The sequence below is a fragment of the Haematobia irritans genome, chromosome 3, assembly GCF_050003625.1.
Source record: "Haematobia irritans isolate KBUSLIRL chromosome 3, ASM5000362v1, whole genome shotgun sequence".
Taxonomy (NCBI): domain Eukaryota; kingdom Metazoa; phylum Arthropoda; class Insecta; order Diptera; family Muscidae; genus Haematobia; species Haematobia irritans.
Window position 1 is genome coordinate 149,252,656 of NC_134399.1, and position 21,698 is coordinate 149,274,353.

General features: G+C 33.3%; 1 protein-coding gene across 1 annotated transcript in view; it reads right to left on the minus strand.

Annotated features, from left to right (window-relative positions):
• The window catches only part of cac (calcium voltage-gated channel subunit cacophony), a 289,864-nt gene that overhangs the window by 42,396 nt on the left and 225,770 nt on the right, over window positions 1-21,698 (minus strand). Inside the window, exon 23 of the mRNA XM_075299357.1 lies at window positions 19,400-19,611. Coding sequence (XP_075155472.1) covers window positions 19,400-19,611 — 212 coding nt within the window. The remainder of the gene's footprint in view (window positions 1-19,399; window positions 19,612-21,698) is intronic.

The following is a 21,698-nucleotide window of genomic DNA, read 5'->3' on the forward strand; positions in this document are numbered from 1 at the left end:
CTTTTGAAGGAGCAAAATTCATACGATCCGGTTGAAATTTGGTACATTTCGCTAGTGTATGGCCGATAACAACGTTGCCAAAATAGGTCCGTATCAATCTATAGTATATATAGCCCCCAAATAAAGCGATCCCCAATCACAGAAAAATCACGATTGCTAGTCGAGCCAAAAATAATCTACCAAAATTTTATATTTCTATAGAAAATGTTTAATTTTTTTTTATAGAAAATTTTTTCAAAATTTTATTTCTATAGAAAATTTTTTTCAAAATTTTATTTTTATAAAAACATTTTGTCAAAATTTTATTTCTATAGAAAATTTTGTCAAAATTTTATTTCTATAGAAAATTTTGTCAGAATTGTATTTCTGTAGAAAATTTTCTCAAAATGTTATTTCTATAGAAAATTTATGAAGCATTTCATAGTTGGAGAGGAAAATTTTGCAAAATCTTCCAAAACATCAAGAATTTTACCAATCTACCAATTAGTAAAAAATCCGCCATTTTTGGTACACGCGTGTTCATAATTGTATATAGCCCCTATATAAAGCGACCCCCATATTTCAATTCGGGCTCTATAAAAACCGGACAAAAGTTCATATCGGTTCGTAATTATTTCTTCCCTACATATACCGGTCAAGAACTGAATATGTACGTATTTAATCGACCTTTCTTTTGTCTACTATATATCCAGCATGGACTAGCGTACAATTTAGAAGATGATATTAAGAAGTTTTAAGATGCCTTGCCATCGGCCGCAACCCAAGTAATTTCATTGTGGATGACCGTCTTTAGTAGATGTTTCTACGCAATCCATGGTGGAGGGTACATAAGATTCGGCCTGGCGGAACTTACGGCCGTATATACTTGTTATTTTTTTTTTTTTCTTTTTTTTTTGAAAATTTAAATATTTATTTTATTATATATAATAATTATTTCTCAGTTGTTTCATATTTTGAAGAAAAAAATTGGAGTTAAAAATTGTTAAAACGTCCTTAGCGCTATATGAAGTTCAATTTAAGAAACTTGTGAACGCAATTTAAGCAAACTTCACAGATTTTCGAAAAATTTGAACTATTCTCAAATTTAGTAAAATTGTGTGCTTCATTTATATATTTTTTTTATTTTTTTTTTTCAATAAGGAAAACTTTCACACATTTTCCAAAATTTAACTAAAATGAACTAACTTTCATGAATTAAAATAAAGTTAAATCGGCTATAAAAAATTCCGTTCACTTTTTTCTGAGGGTATAAACAAAATATAATATAAGATTGGAATCGAAATGTAATAAACCCACATATCATTTTACGCATCATTACATCATACAAACCAAGAGAATTAATGGAAAAATAAAATATAATTAAATTCGCTTTACTAAGATATAGGGTTCACTTTTTGTTTAATGTATCTGTCCTCATTTGGATTTTATGGAACCTAGATTTCAGTTATTTGTTAATTTTGATTTATTTGCATTATATTTCCATTTACTTTCCTAAGAAATTTTATAAGAAAAACTATAGAAGAAATGTAAGAAAATCATGCTGAAAAGTAATTGGTTATTTTTGTTTACAAAAAGGTAGGAAAAAAGAGAAAAATTATATATTTTTGTTTTTATTTAAAAGACAAACAAGGTGATTTTGAAGGACAAATTTAGACCAATTTTACAAATCTAAAAAAAACTAAAATATTATAATTATAAGAAAATAGGAAAAAACTAAATCATGCTTGTCTTCTTTTTCTTAGATAAACCAAAAAAAAAAAATGTTTTTGGTTTATATACATGCTAATGTGTTTTTTTTATTGATAAAAAATGGATATAAAGAAAATATAAATTAGAAACTAAAAAAAATCTAAATCAGAAATAGACAATAATAAAACTAAATAATTAAAATACTAAATCTTCTTATAAAACTAATTAAATATAGGACACATTTATTTTTTCTCCTAATTTTTACTATTATTTTTTTCATTTAGTTTAATTTAGATTCGTTGATTTTTACTTTGTAAACCTTGTCACAGCTAAATGAAGTTGATGTTTTTGGTTTGTTTTATTTTTTTTTTTTAACTATCTGAACAACAGTTTATAAATATAAAATAAATACAATATTTTTAACATTCTATAACAAAGAGACCATAGCTTGAAACATTACAAAAATTATATATTAAAATATGTATATACATTAAATATAAATATCATTAAATATAAAAATGTTAAATTGTGCTTCAATACTAAAATAGATTTGAAATGTGCTTATTTGTTTTATTATGAGATGTATTTCAGCTATTGTTTATGGTATGTAATGCATATGCAAATTTCCTACGCAAATGCTTCTATTGTTGTAATAAACCAATTTTTATTTTCAGTGTAATCAATTTTACTTAGCCAATATTTAATTTTGTGCAGTTGCGTTGAATTATTTAGGTGTAGTACTTCATCTACGATTATAGTGTATTTTATTTGTTTTTTTATGGATTTCCATAAATATGGTCGATTGATTTTCAGTAAAAATTAAATTAGAATAAAATTAAGAAATGGAAATAATTTAAATTATTAATAAATAAAAAACATGTCCAAATCCAACCCGAACAATCGAGGAATATCGGTGCAAGTTTTTGAAGGTACGCAGTAAGCAGACCCTTGTTAGATGGACGCTTATTGCAATTTTTTTGTTTTAGGTTATTTTTAAAATGATTATTCAATGTGAAACAAAAGTGGTTAAAACATTTCGACATACAGGGAATAATACCCAATCGAAAACAGTTCTCTTTTTTGATATATAGCAAGAAGTGTCCTTTTCATATAATAAAGCATACTTTTAGGAGCAACAGTAAAACGTTCAAACTCTTGTCGCAACTAACATGACCGGTAACACAGTGAATGTAACGAGAAATATATATTAATGTCCAAGTATATTTTTAGGAGTAATCGTGTTTTGCAAATGACAATGCTATTTATAATATATACTCAGTAGTGAGATTCTGTATTTCTTTACGATAATCGCATTGTTAACGAAAAAAATTGTTTGCACTAACGTTTGGGTCATTCTGCAAGTAATGATTGAGAATTGTTGTTTAAGCTGTGTTGTGCTTGGCAGCCCTGCCATGAAAAGCGTTGGAATGAAAGAATAGCACAAAAACAGTTTGGAAAATTGAACCATAGAACCTTTGGATTTTTAAAAAAACTGCAGAAAACTCTTTTGTATTAGAAAAGGGATCCATTTTTTATATCCTAAACCACATAGTGGTCAGGGTATAATAACTTTGATCGGCCAAAAAATGTGCCTATCAGAAATATTGATTTTAGACCCCATAAAATATATACCGATCGACTCAGAATCACCTCCTTAGTCGATCTAGCGCTTGGTGTCTGTCGGTCCGTCTGTCCATGTATTTGTTGTTCACAGGATTCCGGTCGCAATTATTAACCAATTTTGATGAAATTTGGTACAGGGTGTTTTTTTTTGGACACAAGGACGAACGCTATTGAGTTTGGAAGAAATCGGATCAAATTTAGATATAGCTCCCATATATATATAACGCCCGATTTCGACAAATGGGTTCATGTTGCGTCCCTTTTCTAACCGATTCTCTTCATATTTGGCAGAAGGTAATATAATTCACTTCCCTGCAAGTGTACTAAATTTCATCGAAATCGGTTCAGATTTAGATATAGCTCCCATATATATGTATCGGCCGATTTTGCCAAATTTTGCCATAAGTCCCATATTTATAAACCGATCTTACTCAAACTAGGTCAAATCTAATCTTCTACACTAATAGAAAAAATTACGTTCCATAGTCGTGAACGGATGGTGACAAAATGAAACGGAAACGTTCACAAAAAACAAAACGGAATGTTCACAATTTCGTCCACAGGCGTTCACGATTTCATGAACGGCATTCGTTTTTCTTTGGCCATGAAAAGTCTTAAAATAATCGTTAGACGTTATTACGGCAACTCCCTCGATGGTGCAATGTGCTAAGGCGACTGTTAACGGGTATGGTGCAGAAAACACAGGTTCGAGTCACGCTAGCGGAAATCTTTTTTTTTTAATTTTGTTTATAAAGTCGTAACCATAACGTTTTCAGATCATGAACGCTGGTTGTTGTTTTGACAACGCATGGTGTCATTTTATCGTTGTCAGATTGACACCGCCCGTTCACAGTTTGACACCACATGTGTGTTGATTCACTTTCATGAACGAATCGTTATGAAATGAGCACGCCGTGCATGATTTTTTCTATGAGTGTATAGTACTGACTATATGTGCCAAATATCATGGAAATCGGTTAGGATTTGGCTATAGCTCCCATATATATGTAACGCCGGATATTGACAAATTTGACCATAAAACCCTTATTTATCAACCGATCTTACTCAAAATAGGTCAAATCTAATGTTCTATAGTACTGACAATATGTGCAAAATATATATAATGACAATATGTGCAAAATATATATAATTGATTGGTATGCAAAATTCAAGCGTGGTAAAATGAGCACGGAGGACGGGGAACGCAGTGGACACCCGAAAGAGGTGGTTACCGACGAAAACATCAAAAAAATCCACAAAATGATTTTGAATGACCGTAAAATGAAGTTGATCGAGATAGCAGAGGCCTTAAAGATATCAAAGGAACGTGTTGGTAATATCATTCATCAATATTTGGATATGCGGAAACTCTGTGCAAAATGGGTGCCGCACGAGCTCACATTTGACCAAAAACAACAACGTGTTGATGATTCTGAGCGGTGTTTCCAGCCGAGTTTTTCCATCGATATGTGACAATGGATGAAAAATGGCTCCATCACTACACTCCTGAGTCCATTTGACAGTCGGCTGAGTGGACAGCGACCGGTGAACCGTCTCCGAAGCGTGGAAAGACTCAAAAGTCCGCTGGCAAAGTAATGGCCTCTGTTTTTTGGGATGCGCATGGAATAATTTTTATCGATTATCTTGAGAAGGGAAAAACAATATACAGTGACTATTATATGGCGTTATTGGAGCGTTTGAAGGTCGAAATCGCGGCAAAACGGCCCCATATGAAGAAGAAAAAAGTGTTGTTCCACCAAGACAACGCACCGTGCCACAAGTCATTGAGAACGATGTCAAAAATTCATGAATTGGGCTTCGAATTGCTTGCCCACCCACTGTATTCTCCAGATCTGGCCCCCAGCGACTTTTTCTTGTTCTCAGACCTCAAAAGGATGATCGCAAGGAAAAAATTTGGCTGCACTGAAGAGGTGATCGCCGAAACTGAGGCCTATTGTGAGGCATAACCGAAGGAGTACTACCAAAATGGTATCACAAAATTGGAAGGTCGTTATAATCGTTGTATCGCACTTGAAGGGAACTATGTTGAATAATAAAAACGAATTTTGACAAAAAAAATGTATTTTTCTTTGTTAGACCGGGGACTTATCAGCCAACCTGTTATTATAAAACGTAATAAGTTTGAAATAGTGAGAAAAAGTAATGACAGAAAAATACAAAATTTTTCAAACGCTCCAGGCGACAAGATTCTGATGAATCTGAAGTCGATAAAAACAGCGAGCAACAAAAGGATATCGCAGATTACCAATTATTTTTAAAAACGAAACACGATTTTCAAAGTAGAGCAAAAATAGCATTTACAATAAAAATTCGACTGTTTTACTAGTATGGAAACATTTTCATAAATGGATATATTAAAAAAATAATAATAATATGCTGCTGAATATGCGTAAACATTGCTATGAAAATGATCCACAAACTTTTAAAGGGTAATTTATAAAATTTTATTTAATTTTTCAATCAAACGAAGTAATGTTTCAATAAAAATTTTTTTATATTTCTTTTTTATATGAGATGTACTTATTTATATCCATTACCAATGTATTATTTATTAGGACTAAGTTTCCCTAACATATGCTATAGTTTTTCTCTACAAAATAGAGTCCATTACTATCGATATGCCATTGACTATAATGTCGGTGACATATGACATTAACTGTATAGCATATTTTAGGGCAGGTTTATATAGAGAAGATTTAAGTGTAAAACACTTTTATCGACATCATAAAGATTTTAGTGAAGATTGTACTGTCGCCCATAATATTTTTGGTAGTATAGTTTGTGGTGGTACCAATGCCCATCTATTCTAAATAAAATGTATACTATTCGAAAAAATAATAATAATAATAAAAATAAAATGTATTCTATTGGAAAAATAAAAATGTATATTTGAAACATATATTTTTTTTTGAAAATTATCGACCATATTCATGCATTTTATCCACAAAAATCAAATTATAGTATGGAATGGTAAGGGATGCATAGTTTGTTGAAAATTAAAAAAAAGGCATTCATGTTTTTAATCATTCAAATGATTTTTTTTAAAGAGCGCATTTATTTCATAAAAGCGTTTAAAGAAAGGTATTTCAGTTCAATACTTTAGCGGTAAGAAAGGCAAAGGTGTGTTTTTGTTCTGGTACTTTGGGTGGTGGTGGATAAGCTTCCACGTTTATTTTTGGGACAAGGCATTGTAAAATTAAATTCTCTGTAGCACGATTGTAGAAAAATTGGAAACGAGCAAGTTTTTGTGGGTCAAGTCATCATCTGTTTACAAGGTATGCAAACTATATACATTCTTCTAGCAAATTTGCGGAGTTTCTAAGAGCACAACCATACATAGCAAAAAAGGGGGGATTTCAAAGAAAATTAAGTACGTGAACCTATAAGGTTTAATTTTTATACCGGTTCTTCATCAGCCGTAGGACTAAGTAATTCTTCGTCATCTTCACCACGATTTTTCCGCTATTTAGATTTTGATCGTTTTTTTTTACATACACGCACACAAAACACACCAAGAGGATATAATTTGAATATAAAAAAAATAATGGCGTTTAGTAACTGAATGATATATATTATAAATAATTGGTTTTATCTTCTGTAGAAATGTGTTTAATGATTAAATAGACAAGTATAATATGTATAAATGTAAAGGCAAAACGATTTTGCTAAAATGCCTAGTTTTAGGTTTATTTTACAATAAAATTATTACATCAATGTAATGTTCATTTGAAAGGATTTCCTTAACCTTGAATTTCTTGTGTTAATAAATTAGTATGAGGTTATCCTGCGGTTAGGTACTACTCAGAGGATGATAAACCGAGCAGAAATCGGTAGATTTTTTTTCTGTCAGTCAAATATATATCCAGTCAAATACCTGGTTATAGGAAGCAAACTGTCTCAAAGGCATATGCGTTATAGGGGTGCGATGGAAAAATAGCATTTTAATAAAAAATAACAACTATTATAGTTTTTTTTTAGTTGCTTGGGTTTTTTTATTTATACTCTTCACCACTACTGTGGTACAGGGTATAATAATTTTCTGCATTTGAATGTAACGCCAAGAAGGAAAAGTCTGAGACCCATCGTTTAGTATACCGATCGTCTTAGAATTAAAATCTGAGTCGATTTAGCGATGTCCGTCTGTCTGTAAATGTAATTTTGTGTGCAAAGTACAGCTCGCAGCTTAAGTCCGATCGTCCTCAAATTTGGCAAAGAGTTTTACTTTGACTCCAAGACAATCGCTGTTAATTTTGAAAAAAAAAATCGGTTCAGATTTAGATATAGGTGCCATTTATATTTATCACCGATCTGGTCCTAATTAACTTATTTATCAATATATTTGCGTAAAATTTCGCACACCCAAATGTTTTGGGGCTTTCGTGAAATGAGAGCAAGTTTAATGTTCAATTGCATTAAACTTGCTCCTACTTTATATTTCCCAAATGTATACCCTTCACAACTACAACTATAGGATATAACAAGTTTGTCCATTTGTATACAATGCCGAGAAGGACTAGTCATAGACCCAAATTTTAGTATACCGATCGATTTAGCGATTCCGTCTGCCTGTCTATTGATGTATTTTTGTGTGCGAAGTCCAGCTCGCAGTTTAAGTCCGATCGTCTTCAAATTTGGCATAGAGCTCTTTGTGGGCATAGAGCTCTTTGTGAGCTCTCGGTTCAGCTTAAGATATAGCTGCCATATATATTTAAAACCGATAAATGACGTATTTATCAATCGATCTCCTTCCAATTTCGTATAATGGAATATTTTGTGAGTCTCGTAAATTTTGCAGAATATCAGTCAAATCGATTCAGATTTAGATATAGCTCCCATATTTATTTAGATATAGCTCCCCGATTTACACTCCTATGGCCCCTGAGGCCAATATTTTGTTCCGATTTACGTAAAATTTTGCACAGGGAGTAGAATTAACATTATAAATTTGCACAAATTTGGTTAAAATAGGTTCAGATTTAGATATAGCTCCCATATATATCTGTCATCCGATTTACAGTCATATGACCAATTTCCCTCCGATTTACTTAAAATTGGAACAGGGAATGGAAATAACATGTATGCCAAATTTAGTTGAAATTGGTCCATGTTTAAATGTAGCTGCCACATATATTTTTTGTCCGATACACGCACTTATATGGCCCCATAGGTCAAAATTTCACTACGATTTACTTAAAGTGTTGCACAGAGAATAACAGTAATATACACATGCCAAATTTGGTCAAAATCTGTTCAGATGTAGATATAACTCCCATATATATTGTAACAAAACGAAATACATTTTTGTATTGTATTCGTCCGTACAAAGATTTATTTGATTGTGCCTCCTGTTGTTTAATGTATGTGTGCCTTTTATGGTCACATACCCACTGTCCTACTCTCCACATACCCACTGTTATTCAATGAAGTCTGGGTGGGTATGGGAAAAATAATTTATGTGGCAATCTGACTATGAGAAACATTTACTTTTGCTTGCTATGAGCATAATTCTCGTCTACGTTGTGGCTGTGGGAGAATATAAACTCGGTGTTTGGACAACGAGCAAGAGTCCCGACAGCTGAAGGTATTGAACACGACCGCAGTCAGTGCACATTTAGCGACAGGAACTCTACCACCGCACTAAGTGTTTCGGAATTTAGCTTGCTTCCGCACTAATAGCTTGCTTCCGCACTAATTGTTTCGTCAATTAGCTTGCTTCCGCACTAATAGCTTGCTTCCGCACTAGTAGCTTCGGCTATTAGCTTGCTTCCACACTAATAGCTTCGGCTAGTAGCTTGCTTCCGCACTAATAGCTTCGGCTATAAGCTTGCTTCCGCACTAATTGTTTCGGCAATTAGCTTGCTTCCGCACTAATCGTTTCACCGACGATTAGCTTGCTTCCGCACTAGTAGCTTCGGCTATTAGCTTGCTTCCGCACTAGTAGCTTTGGCTATTAGCTTGCTTCCGCACTAGTAGCTTCGGCTATTAGCTTGATTCCGCACTAATCGTTTCACCGACGATTAGCTTGCTTCCGCACTAATAGCACTAGTAGCTTCGGCTATAAGCTTGCTTCCGCACTATTCGTTTCATCGACAATTAGCTTGCTTCCGCACTAATAGCTTCGGCTATTAGCTTGCTTCCGCACTAGTAGCTTAGGCTATTAGCTTGCTTTCGCACTAATAGCTTCGGCTAGTAGCTTGCTTCCGCACTAGTAGCTTCGGCTATTTGCTTGCTTCCGCAGTAATAGCTTCGGCTAGTAGCTTGCTTCCGCACTAATCGTTTCACCGACGATTAGCTTGCTACCGCACTAATAGCTTCGGCTATTAGCTTGCTTCCGCACTAATTGTTTCGGCAATTAGCTTGCTTCCGCACTAATCGTTTCACCGACGATTAGCTTGCTACCGCACTAATAGCTTCGGCTATTAGCTTGCTTCCGCACTAATTGTTTCGGCAATTAGCTTGCTTCCGCACTAATCGTTTCACCGACGATTAGCTTGCTTCCGCACTATAGCTTCGGCTATTAGCTTGCTTCCGCACTATAGCTTCGGCTATTAGCTTGCTTCCGCACTAGTAGCTTCGGCTATTAGCTTGCTTCCGCACTAATTGTTTTGGCAATTAGCTTGCTTCCGCACTAATCGTTTCCCGACGATTAGCTTGCTTCCGCACTGATAGCTTCGGCTATTTGCTTGCTTCCGCACTAATAGCTTCGGCTAGTAGCTTGCTTCCGCACTAGTAGCTTCGGCTATTAGTTTGCTTCCACACTAATAGCTTCGGCTATAAGCTTGCTTCCGCACTAGTAGCTTCGGCTATTAGCTTGCTTCCGCACTAATTGTTTCGGCAGTTAGCTTGCTTCCGCACTAATCGTTTCACCGACGATTAGCTTGCTACCGCACTAATAGCTTCGGCTATTAGCTTGCTTCCGCACTAATTGTTTCGGCAATTAGCTTGCTTCCGCACTAATCGTTTCACCGACGATTAGCTTGCTTCCGCACTATAGCTTCGGCTATTAGCTTGCTTCCGCACTGATAGCTTCGGCTATTAGCTTGCTTCCGCACTAATCGTTTCACCGACGATTAGCTTGCTACCGCACTAATAGCTTCGGCTATTAGCTTGCTTCCGTATTAGTAGCTTCGGCTATAAGCTTGCTTCCGCACTAATCGTTTCATCGACGATTAGCTTGCTTCCGCACTATAGCTTCGGCTATTAGCTTGCTTCCGCACTAGTAGCTTCGGCTATTAGCTTGCTTCCGCACTAATTGTTTTGGCAATTAGCTTGCTTCCGCACTAATCGTTTCCCGACGATTAGCTTGCTTCCGCACTAATAGCTTCGGCTATTAGCTTGCTTCCGCACTAACAGCTTCGGCTAGTAGCTTGCTTCCACTAGTAGTTTCGGAAAGTAGTTTGTAGTTTTGTTACTAACCTAACAACGAAACAACAATAAACACCGAATCACCACATCACCCGGATTGTCAACATCGCTATCAACGTTGAATCGCCGCATCACCCGAATCATCAACATACGAACGCATCACCCGAATCATCAACATCGGCCAACCATCGACATCCGACCAAACCAACACAACCGACTCATCGACACCGGACAGCCACCGACGGCTCACCAGTAAATCACCATCACCGCCACCGACCCACAACCGAATTATCAACCGAACCATCAACCGAATCATCAACCTAATCATCAACCGAACCATCAACCGAACCATCAACCGAATCATCAACCTAATCATCAGCCGAACCATCAACCGAATCATCAACCGAATAGTCAACGACGCCGAATCGTCAACGACAATCCCGAACCATCAACCGAATCACCAACCGATCATCACCGACACCGTATCAACGACTTTAGCCGAACCAAATCGTTAACAACCGATCCGTCGACTTTTTTTACTAAGAGGCCACATAATAAATCACCGACTCCCCAGCATACCTTGCAAATATAAGCATTATACGTATATAAGGTCAAATAAATAAAGTTCGTACTAATATTATTGTATAAATACCACCAAATCGTGTGATCTTAATTTAAGGTTTGTGGGTCCTTAAATTTGATCCTGGACGAGAACTGGTCTACCTCAGCCGACGACAAAACCACGTTACAATATTTCGCCCGATTTAGATTCATATGACCACGAAGCAAAAGTTTCATTTCGAAAATTTTGAAGTTTTGCACTGAGAGTGTGCAAAACAAAACTCTTTGCCAAATTTTATCACAATTGGTTCAGAATTAGACAAAGTTTCCATATATTTGTTCTTCTGATTTTAGCAAATATGGCCAAAATACCCACATGTTCCTTGTAAAATCGTCACAATTAAGTCGAAAACTCGCAAAAATGATTCAAATTTACCTATAATCCAATTCATACATATCGATCTATAAATCATAAATGCAGATTTGCGAAATTTAATGCAATTTAAATATTTCCAAAAATTATTGTGGTCCGTCCTGGTCATTACCCAATTTAAATTTTGAGTCTAGACATTTTGTGAAAGTTTAAAAAGCTTTGTCCAAATCGGTTCATATTTCAATATTTGTATATTGTATAACATAAACCTTTACATGGTTCCTAAATTTGAAGGTGTTAAAATGGTATCAAAAATTTTGGTATATATATTGGTGAAGGGTATAATATAGTCGGCCCCGCCCGGCTTTAGACTTCCCTTACTTGGTTTTTATAGAAAAGGTTTAAGGGTAATCCTTTCAAAGATTTTTGTATGAAGTCCTGAAAGAAAAATATACCTATTTATATATAAAAATTAACCGATTAATATATAGACATTCTATTGTATGTTAAGTATAAAATTCTATGTTTGTAAATTCACTTATTTGACACTAGAAGCAATTTCAATAATCGATTTATCGCCCATGTTCTGGTTTACGAATTCGCAAAACCTAAAATTTTTATTTGCAAATAACTTCTGAGCCACTTCATATTTTGCCAAGAAATTTCTTCCATTTAATTTTCTTATTCATAGGAACAGTATGTAACAATTTCTTATCATATATCATTGTGGTTCGGGCACTAGCGATAGAAGAAAATTTTGCGTTTTTCGAATTCGTAAATCAGAACAGGGGGGTATAATTCGATTTAAGATTTTCCAATATATTTAGAGTATTGTGACAAGTACTCTCTAAAAGTTTCATAATTAACAAACAACTAATTTACTTATTAATTTAAATTTAATAAAAAAATAATTAAACTTGCATTTCCTCTATTTATGAATAATTGATATTTTTTTATAATTATTGAAACGTCTATATATTAATTCGGTTATAATACAACTAAATTAAATATTGACAACAAAAATGTATTTATATATCAATAAGTTAACATAAACATGCCTTTAACCTCGTTATAGGTATTACAATAAAAACTAAATATGTATACGATATAGTCTTTTTAATATACAACAAATTCTGAATATACTCTGCTATGGTCTAAACTGGTAACAATAAATAGAATTTTAGAATATTGTTATTTCAAATGTTCTAGAAAAAATTAACATTATTTAACGGCATAAATATATGAAATAACTATCTTTAAATATTTCCACTTAATAATATATAATATTTATCTAGGGGATTTTTTCGCAATTTTAATTGGCCATATTATTGTACATATTATCATAAGCAGAGGCACAGCGAGAAGCGGCAGAATTTTTCATATGATGAATTGAAATTTGGAGAGCATATTGTTTGTAAATAGGAGAAAATGTGAGGCGAACATTGACATTTATGAATTTTCAATGTGCTGAAATCAACGGCACGCAAGATATTAATTCTTCTCTCAGAAACGAAATTTTTCTTCTCTTTAAGGAATATTAATTGAAAACATACACATGTGGTCAAATTAATAAGTACAGTAGAGTTTTTTTTATGTTCCATGGTAAATTTAAGAAGTATATTTATTGAAAAGTAAAATAAAGTCTATAATTCATATTAATGATATACATTTAACTTAAAAGTAAATAATTTTCTGGAAAAGACAAGTGAAATGAAAAGGTAATACAAATAAGGCAAAGTAATAGTCATGGACAAAACAATAAGTACATTTTCTAAATCGTGAAATATACAGGTCTACTTTAATTTTTTGGTTTAAATTGAACATAATAAAGTTGGATACACTGGTAATTGATAATGTAATAACCAGTGTATCCAACTTTATTTTGATAACATTTTATACTCGTTTTGACATACTGCTTAACAGGTTGGCTGATAAGTCCCCGGTCTGACACATAGATGGCGTCGCTAGTATTAAATGCATATTATTTTTATATAGTACCAACCTTCAAATGATTCATGTCAAAATTTGACGCCTGTAAGTCAATTAGTTTGTGAGATAGAGCGTCTTTTGAGAAGCAACTTTTGTTATTGTGAAAAAATGGAAAAAAACGGAATTTCGTGTTTTGATAAAATACTGTTTTCTGAAAGTAAAATATACGGTGGAAGCAAAAACTTGGCTTGATAATGAGTTTCCGGACTCTGTCCCAGGGAAATCAACAATAATTGATTGGTATGCAAAATTCAAACGTGGTGAAATGAGCACGGAGGACGGTAAACGCAGTGGACACTCGAAAGAGGTGGTTACCGACGAAAACATCAAAAAAATCCACAAAATGATTTTGAAAGACCGTGAAATGAAGTTGATCGAGATAGCAGAGGCCTTAAAGATATCAAAGGAATGTGGTGGTCATATCATTCATCAACATTTGGATATGCGGAAGCTCTGTGCAAAATGGGTGCAGCGCGAGCTCACATTTGACCAAAAACAACAACGTGTTGATGATTCAGAGCGGTGTTTGCAGCTGTTAACTCGTAATACACCCGAGTTTTTCCGTCGATATGTGACAATGGATGAAACATGGCTCCATCACTACACTCCTGAGTCCAATAGACAGTCGGCTGAGTGGACAGCGACCGGTGAACCGTCTCCGAAGCGTGGAAAGACTCAAAAGTCCGCTGTTTTTTGGGATGCGCATGGAATAATTTTTATCGATTATCTTGAGAAGGGAAAAACCATCAACAGTGACTATTATATGGCGAAATCGCGGCAAAACGGCCCCATATGAAGAAGAAAAAAGTGTTGTTCCACCCATACAACGCACCGTGCCACAAGGCATTGAGAACGATGGCAAAAATTCGTGAATTGGGCTTCGAATTGCTTCCCTACCCACCGTATTCTCCAGATCTGGCCCCCAGCGACTTTTTCCTGTTCTCAGACCTTAAAAGGATGCTCGCAGGGAAAAAATTTGGCTGCAATGAAGTGGTGATCGCCGAAACTGAGGCCTATTTTGAGGCAAAACCGAAGGAGTACTACCAAAATGGTATCAAAAAATTGGAAGGTCGTTATAATCATTGTATCACTCTTGAAGGGAACTATGTTGAATAATAAAAACGAATTTTGACAAAAAAATGTGTTTTTCTTTGTTAAACCGGGGACATATCAGCCAACCTGTTACAAGCTTCCGACTGGTTTCATCTGAGTTTTCATACCATGTAATCTGCACAAAATTCCAAAGTTGTTGTTTATTTTTAAATGCTTCATTCCCAATTCTGTGTTTTCACTCTCCCCAAAGGTTTTCAATGGGTTTAGGGTCTGGTGGCTAAGTAGGCCAATATAGAAGGGTTATGTCATTGTCTTGGAACCAATTTTTAATAAAGGGAGAAGTATGTTTAGGATCGTTGTCTTGTTGAAACAACCACCTTAGAGGTATGTTTTCTTCTGCGTACCGCAGCATTGTGTTCTCCAATATATTTCTATATTCGAATATATGGGAGCCAACGTGGTGCAATGGTTAGCATGCCCGCCTTGCATACACAAGGTCGTGGGTTCGATTCCTGCTTCAACCAAACACCAAAAAGTTTTTCAGTGGTGGATTATCTCACCTCAGTAATGCTGGTGACATTTCTGAGGGTTTCAAAGCTTCTCTAAGTGGTTTCACTGCAATGTAGAACGCCGTTCGAACTCGGCTATAAAAAGGAGGTTCCTTGTCATTGAGCTTAACATGGAATCGGGCAGCACTCAGTGATATCAGTGGTATCACAATGGACTGAATAGTCTAAGTGAGCCTGATACATCGGGCTGCCATCTAACCTAACCTGACCAACCTATATTCGAACAGGGTCATTTTATAAGTAATGCGATAAATTCGACCTAGGTTAGGTTAGGTTAGGTGGCAACCAGGGTTGGCCTGTCACAAACTGTGACTTTTGCGACATACATTTGCGACGGTATAATACGTATGTCCCAAAAGTCGTAAACCTGCTGTAGAAAACCAAATTTTGAATAGAAGAAATCCTGAACATTTTTTAATTTAGTGTGACAGCATTCGCTGTGAGTTTCTGCCGAAATTTGTGAAAGTTTTCCCATGATCAAGCCTATTTTCTTAGGTGGTATCGAAATTCCCGTTGGTGAGTGTGGAGACTGAACTTAAAGCTAAGAAAGGACGAGAAAATCCACGGTTACCCTGAACTCGTGCAAAAGGCAATAGGGAAAATGTGGGGACTAAAACCGAAAATTGTGAACATTCCTAAGAATTGAAACTTCTTCGCACATACCATCGTCTTGGATATCATCGAATTCGCTGCCTAGCTGACGCGACTAAAGTATTTTCAGTTTGCGACTTTTGTTACTTTTTCTACATTTACGACGCGTATGTGACGTTTACGACGTTTACAACTTTGCGACAGTCGCAAACCTAAAACAGTTTGATACAGACCATCTCTGGTGGCAGCCCGATGTATCAGGCTCACTTAGACTATTCAGTCCATTGTGATACCACATTGGTGAACTTCTCTCTTATCACTGAGTGCTGCCCTATTCCACGTTAAGCTCAATTGCAAGGGACCTCCATTTTATAGCCGAGTCCGACCTAGGCCATACCAGAAAAAACAGCCCCATACAACTATGTTCTCTCTCCCATGCTTTACCGTCATTTTTGTGAAGCGCATATGAAATTCTTTTCCTTGGCATAGGAACTTTTCCGACTATTCGGCCGCGTAATTTGGCATGCACTAATCACCGCCAAATAGATCGTGCATATATCACATTCCCCATTTCAGCAGAAATTTGTCTGGATGATTTAAAGGGTTTTCTTTTTGGGAGAGTGACAAAAAGATTATCTGTTTTTCGAAGTGTCTTTCTTGGTTTAGCACGTGTTTTCGCCGAACTTCTTTTCTTTAGGGCTTTTTGGACACAAAGTAACGATCTCTTAAAAGATTTGACAGTCGTTCAAAGAGATTTTCCCTCAATTCTTTGAGCTAAAACCAGTCTTTTCTACTACAATGACTTTTTCGGTTCATCTAGTAACTAATTTTTATTAATTTTTTATTATTTGTATTCAATTCCTCGCCACTAAAAACACAATAAAAAAAAATTTGTAAAATTTAAACATTTTCATATAAAAACGCACAATGTACTTATTTTTTGACCAACCAAATAAAGCGCTTCATCACAAAGAGAATACAGGAAAAAAAACATAATGAAATTTTTGCGTTTTTTTTTCTGATTGAATCAGTGCTGCCAATATTGAACTTTAGTTACATGACGTAGTTACAACACCAAATTAAAAAAATATGTTAGAGTTAGGACAAAGAAGAAAAAATGCCAACGTGTACTTATTATTTTGACGATATGGGTATAATACAACTCAAACATCGAATATAATCACAGGAACCCAGTAAAATCTTCAAATTTGAAATATCCAAATAATAATAAAAACACACAATGAAGAATTGCTTTACAAAATTCTCGACAAACTAAATTCCTATTTGTTATTAGGAATTTGCTTTAAGAGCAAATAAATCCAATTTTGTACCAAGCGATGCAAGTTTAGGCTATTTTTTTATTTTTTTTGGAAATTTTTTTAGCTTTAAAATTTTTATCAAAAAAGAAAACTCAACATTCAGTGTAGCCAATGTTATGCATAATTTATGCCAAACTAAATATCATTATCTCATTTTACAACTTGTAAATGCATCTCATAATTCACAATAAACTGCTATTGTGAATTGAAAATATCAAAAAGTCACTTTGTGAATATTCAAACTGGTAATATCGGCAAATGTGCACCTACGATATATTCAGCATAGCTCTCCTAATCTTTGTACCCTTCTTATACAGAAAAAATATTCGAAATTCTAGACAAATTAAATTCCCATTTGTTATTAGGTATTTGCTTTAAGAGCACATAAATCCAATTTTGTACCAAGCGATGCAAGTTTTGGCTATTTTTTTATTTTTTTTGGAAAATTTTTTAGCTTTAAAAATTTTATTTCTCACAAAAGAAAACTCTACTTTCAGTGTAGCCAATGTTATGCATAATTTATGCCAAACTAAATATCATTATCTCATTTTACAACTTGTAAATGCATCTCATAATTCACAATAAACTGCTATTGTGAATTGAAAATATCAAAAAGTCACTTTGTGAATATTCAAACTTGTAATATCGGCAAATGTGCAAGTACGATATATTCAGCATAGCTCTCCTAATCTTTGTATCCTTCTTACACAGAAAAAAATATTTGTTGTATTCAATCACGAAATTAATTGATCCAATTAATTTTTAAATAAAATGTCTTCAATCACAGAAATAACAAACAAAATCAATTAAACAATTAATTGTTCCAATTAAAAATTTAATTGATACAACTAATTTTTGTTTCAATTTATTGAACCAATAAAATTTTTAACTGACAATTTTTTAAAATTCAATAAAAATTTTAATTTGAAAAATTTAAGTGATATTTTTTTCTGTGTATAAAAACAATCTGATTTAATATTTTTAAGTCTCTTCCATATTTTTTTGGATTCTACAGTTCGACTCTTCTACAAATGTTTTGTAGTTAACATATGAGCAAATATTACTTTTGGAAATTTTCTTGAAGATCAAACTACAAGTTGACAGTCAAATAGAAAGGCGGTTTATTGTATATATAATTATGAAAACTATAATTTGAAGTTCCAAAAAGTACAAGAGCTCATCGATCCATAAAAAAATTGTGATTGGAATTCCACAATCTAATAATATAAGGGTATGGGAGAAACGCAAGTAAAATTATTTTTTTGCAAAATTGTCCTAAACTTATTATGAGTAGAAGTATGATTTTGCTATAAGCTTGCACTGCCTGCACATATAAAAAATTAACGAATATTTCCCCAAGATAAAAAGTACTAAGTGGAAACATTAAATTATAACTTTTATATGGAATTACAACAAATAACTATATATTGTATAAATATATATTATTAAAATGTAATAAAAAGAACTTGGCTTAAGAGAGTATTAAGTACCTCTTTCCAATTTTGCTATTTGTAAAAATTGCGATTATTTTGTTTTAGTTTTTTTTTTGTTTAAATTGTTGTTGAAATTTAACAATTTTTGTTTTTTTTTTTTATTTTGGTGACATTATCGAATTTTATGTATAAGTGAAAAGAAGGTTAAATAAATAATTAACACAAATGTCAAAATTTAATATATAAATAGCTTAATTAGTAAATAAACCTAGTATGTAGTTAGGATTAATATACTTCTTTTGTTCATCTATTTTTTTTTTCAAAAACAAATTACATAATTTGGTGCACAAAAACAAATTATTATTATTTTTTTTTTGTAATAATTAATTAATATTATTATATATTAGCCTTCAATTTCATTGTTGTTGTTAAAACATACTATTTTCTTAAAAATAAACATCAGTGCCAATTAACATCTATATAATTTTCCTAATTTGTACATATTTATTATTTTCATCCTAATATCTTTGTACAATTTCTACTAGTTTTTTTTTTTTTTATTTAACTAAAATTTATTTACAAAATGTTTTTCGCCTGTTGGTTTGTTCAAAACCCTGACTGAATTTGTTTGAAAAAAATGGTTTAAACGTAAAAAATTTCAATTTTTTTTCTTTTGTCCTAAAGTAATTTTTTGAATAATCCCTATAATCTTTTGTATTTACTTTTAAAACTTTTTTGAAGTGTAAAAAATTTGTTTTAAGTTTTTTTTTTATAGTTTTAAAAAATGTTTATAAGGATAATGGAAAAACTTACCGGCATTCCTCCTTGTACGCCGCCGCCATCGCGTCTTATGCGATATCCTTCTAACAGCAACAATCCTGTATAGATTTTACCCACTGTCATTTTGCCCTTGTTCAATTGATCATTGGGCGGCACCAGTAGATCTAGCATTTTTTTGGCTTGCAATGGCCAGATTTTTTCTATAGTTTCCCTAAGTTCAGAATCGGCTTGGTCCATTTCCTCCGCTATAAAAATTAAAGTTAATTAGTTAGCGTCAAATATTGGATATCATTTATAGAATTTCAATGAAAATAATATTTTTATAAATTTATTAACTTTTTAATATAGTTTAGCTGCACCCCCCATCTTAAGTTGGACATACATAGATATTTTAAATTTATTTTGTTACATTCAAAGATATTAGCCTTCTCTTAAGGATTTTGGTATTTATTCCGAACCAAAGACGCTGCTTAAAAGATATCTTTTATGGAGCTATCTATCCTTAAATTTAAACTTTATAAAATTAAAATTAAGTTAGAGATCTCATTCATCGAATTTTTATTTGCAGCCTAACTTTTATACACTTTTAAGTGCAAATTTCTTTGAAATAATGGCATTTTAATTAAAAGAAAGTTGATAAACTTGGTTTCATACAAATTTTTAAAATTTGCGTCCCTCCGTTAAGGTCGTATGTCTTTTAACTAAGGCATAGTTTCCATAAAGTAAAGAAAAAAAATGATTTAAAGAAATCGTCCTTAAACTAACTGAAATATTGAATCTTTCGATTTAAGATAAAAAAGGCGAAAACTTTGAAGTGTCTGTAAAAATTTGTATGCTAATAGCTTTGTCAATATATAACCTAAAATAAACAAAAACTAATACATGAGATCTGCATCATACACTCAAATGAAGTGAACCCTCCTTGGCATGGAAATTATTTCTGCATTATGAAAAAGTTTTCTTGAATTTAATTATTTGTTGCAGTGTAGCAAGTATGGGGATTTTTGTGGGAATTTAAAATAATGGTTTATAAGAAATTCTTTTTTTTTCCTCTACATTATTAAAAGAGCACAGCACACCCTTATAATTTGAAATAGATAAATTTGCTCATTTTTATTTCACGGCATACAATAGGGAGCAACATTTGGACTAGAAACGGCCTCACAACTTTTTCGAGGGGTCCCAAGTACTAACTTATAATTTTTCTTAGCTTGGCTATGACATTTTTTTACAATTGTGAAATTAAATTTTGCCCCCTCATCAGAGTTCACGTCGTATGTCTTGGTAGTAAGACAAATTTTCATCAATGTAAAGAAAACGCATTTGATTTAAAGAAATTTGCTTTTATGTACACCCAGAAAAGTGAAAGAAAATTAGGTTATTAAAAAAAAAAAAAACAAGTATATACGGCCGTAAGTTCGGTCAGGCCGAATCTTATGTACCCTCCACCATGGATTGCGTAGAAACTTCCACGAAAGACGGTCATCCGCAATCGAATTACTTGCACGCAAAGAAAAAAAAAACGTTTGGAAAACGTGTACCGAAAACGTTTTTCTTTTGTTAGAGTTTTTTGAATTGCTTCGAAAATTTTAAACTTTTATCACCAAAAAAATGGTTTGTTATAAAATTTTTATTTTTTCAATAAAAAAAGTTATTTTTGAAACAACAACACAGTCCATTTCGTTTATATCAAACACTGTTCGTTTCTGACTTTAGGTCTTTAATAAGACACATTTTCAGTTCAAAATTTAATATACCACATATGCTGAACATTTTTTCGGAATCTTCCGAACATATCTGGAATATATGTAAAAAAAAAAAAAACTTTGGTCGAAGCAGGGATCGAACCCACGACTCTTGGCATGCAAGTCTGACGTAGCAACCACTGCTCCACGGTGCCAAACTAAATTTTTGTTTCTGTTAAATAAACTTTGTTTATTCGGTTCGTGGGCGCCGCAAGCTATGCTATATAAATATAACTTATATGGATAATTATCTATTGATGACCATAACAGGTACATAGCTCAGTGGTTAGTGTGTTGGCTTACAAATTGCATGGTCCGGGGTTCGATTCTCCGTCCAGGCGAAAGGTAAAAAAAATTAAAAAATTATAAAATCGTATAATTTCTTCTACATTGTTGGTATTACAGGAAAAGGTGTTAAGAACTAAAAAACCTCGTGGATGTGAGAAAGATGAGAGGGAAAATGCAATTAGCAAGAAAACAATGTTTTTTTGTCTTTATGAAATTGTTTTTACATCCTGGAAAAGAATAAACGTTTGTCACAAAAAGTATATACTTTTCTTCCAAATACACTTCCTTACAGCGAAAAG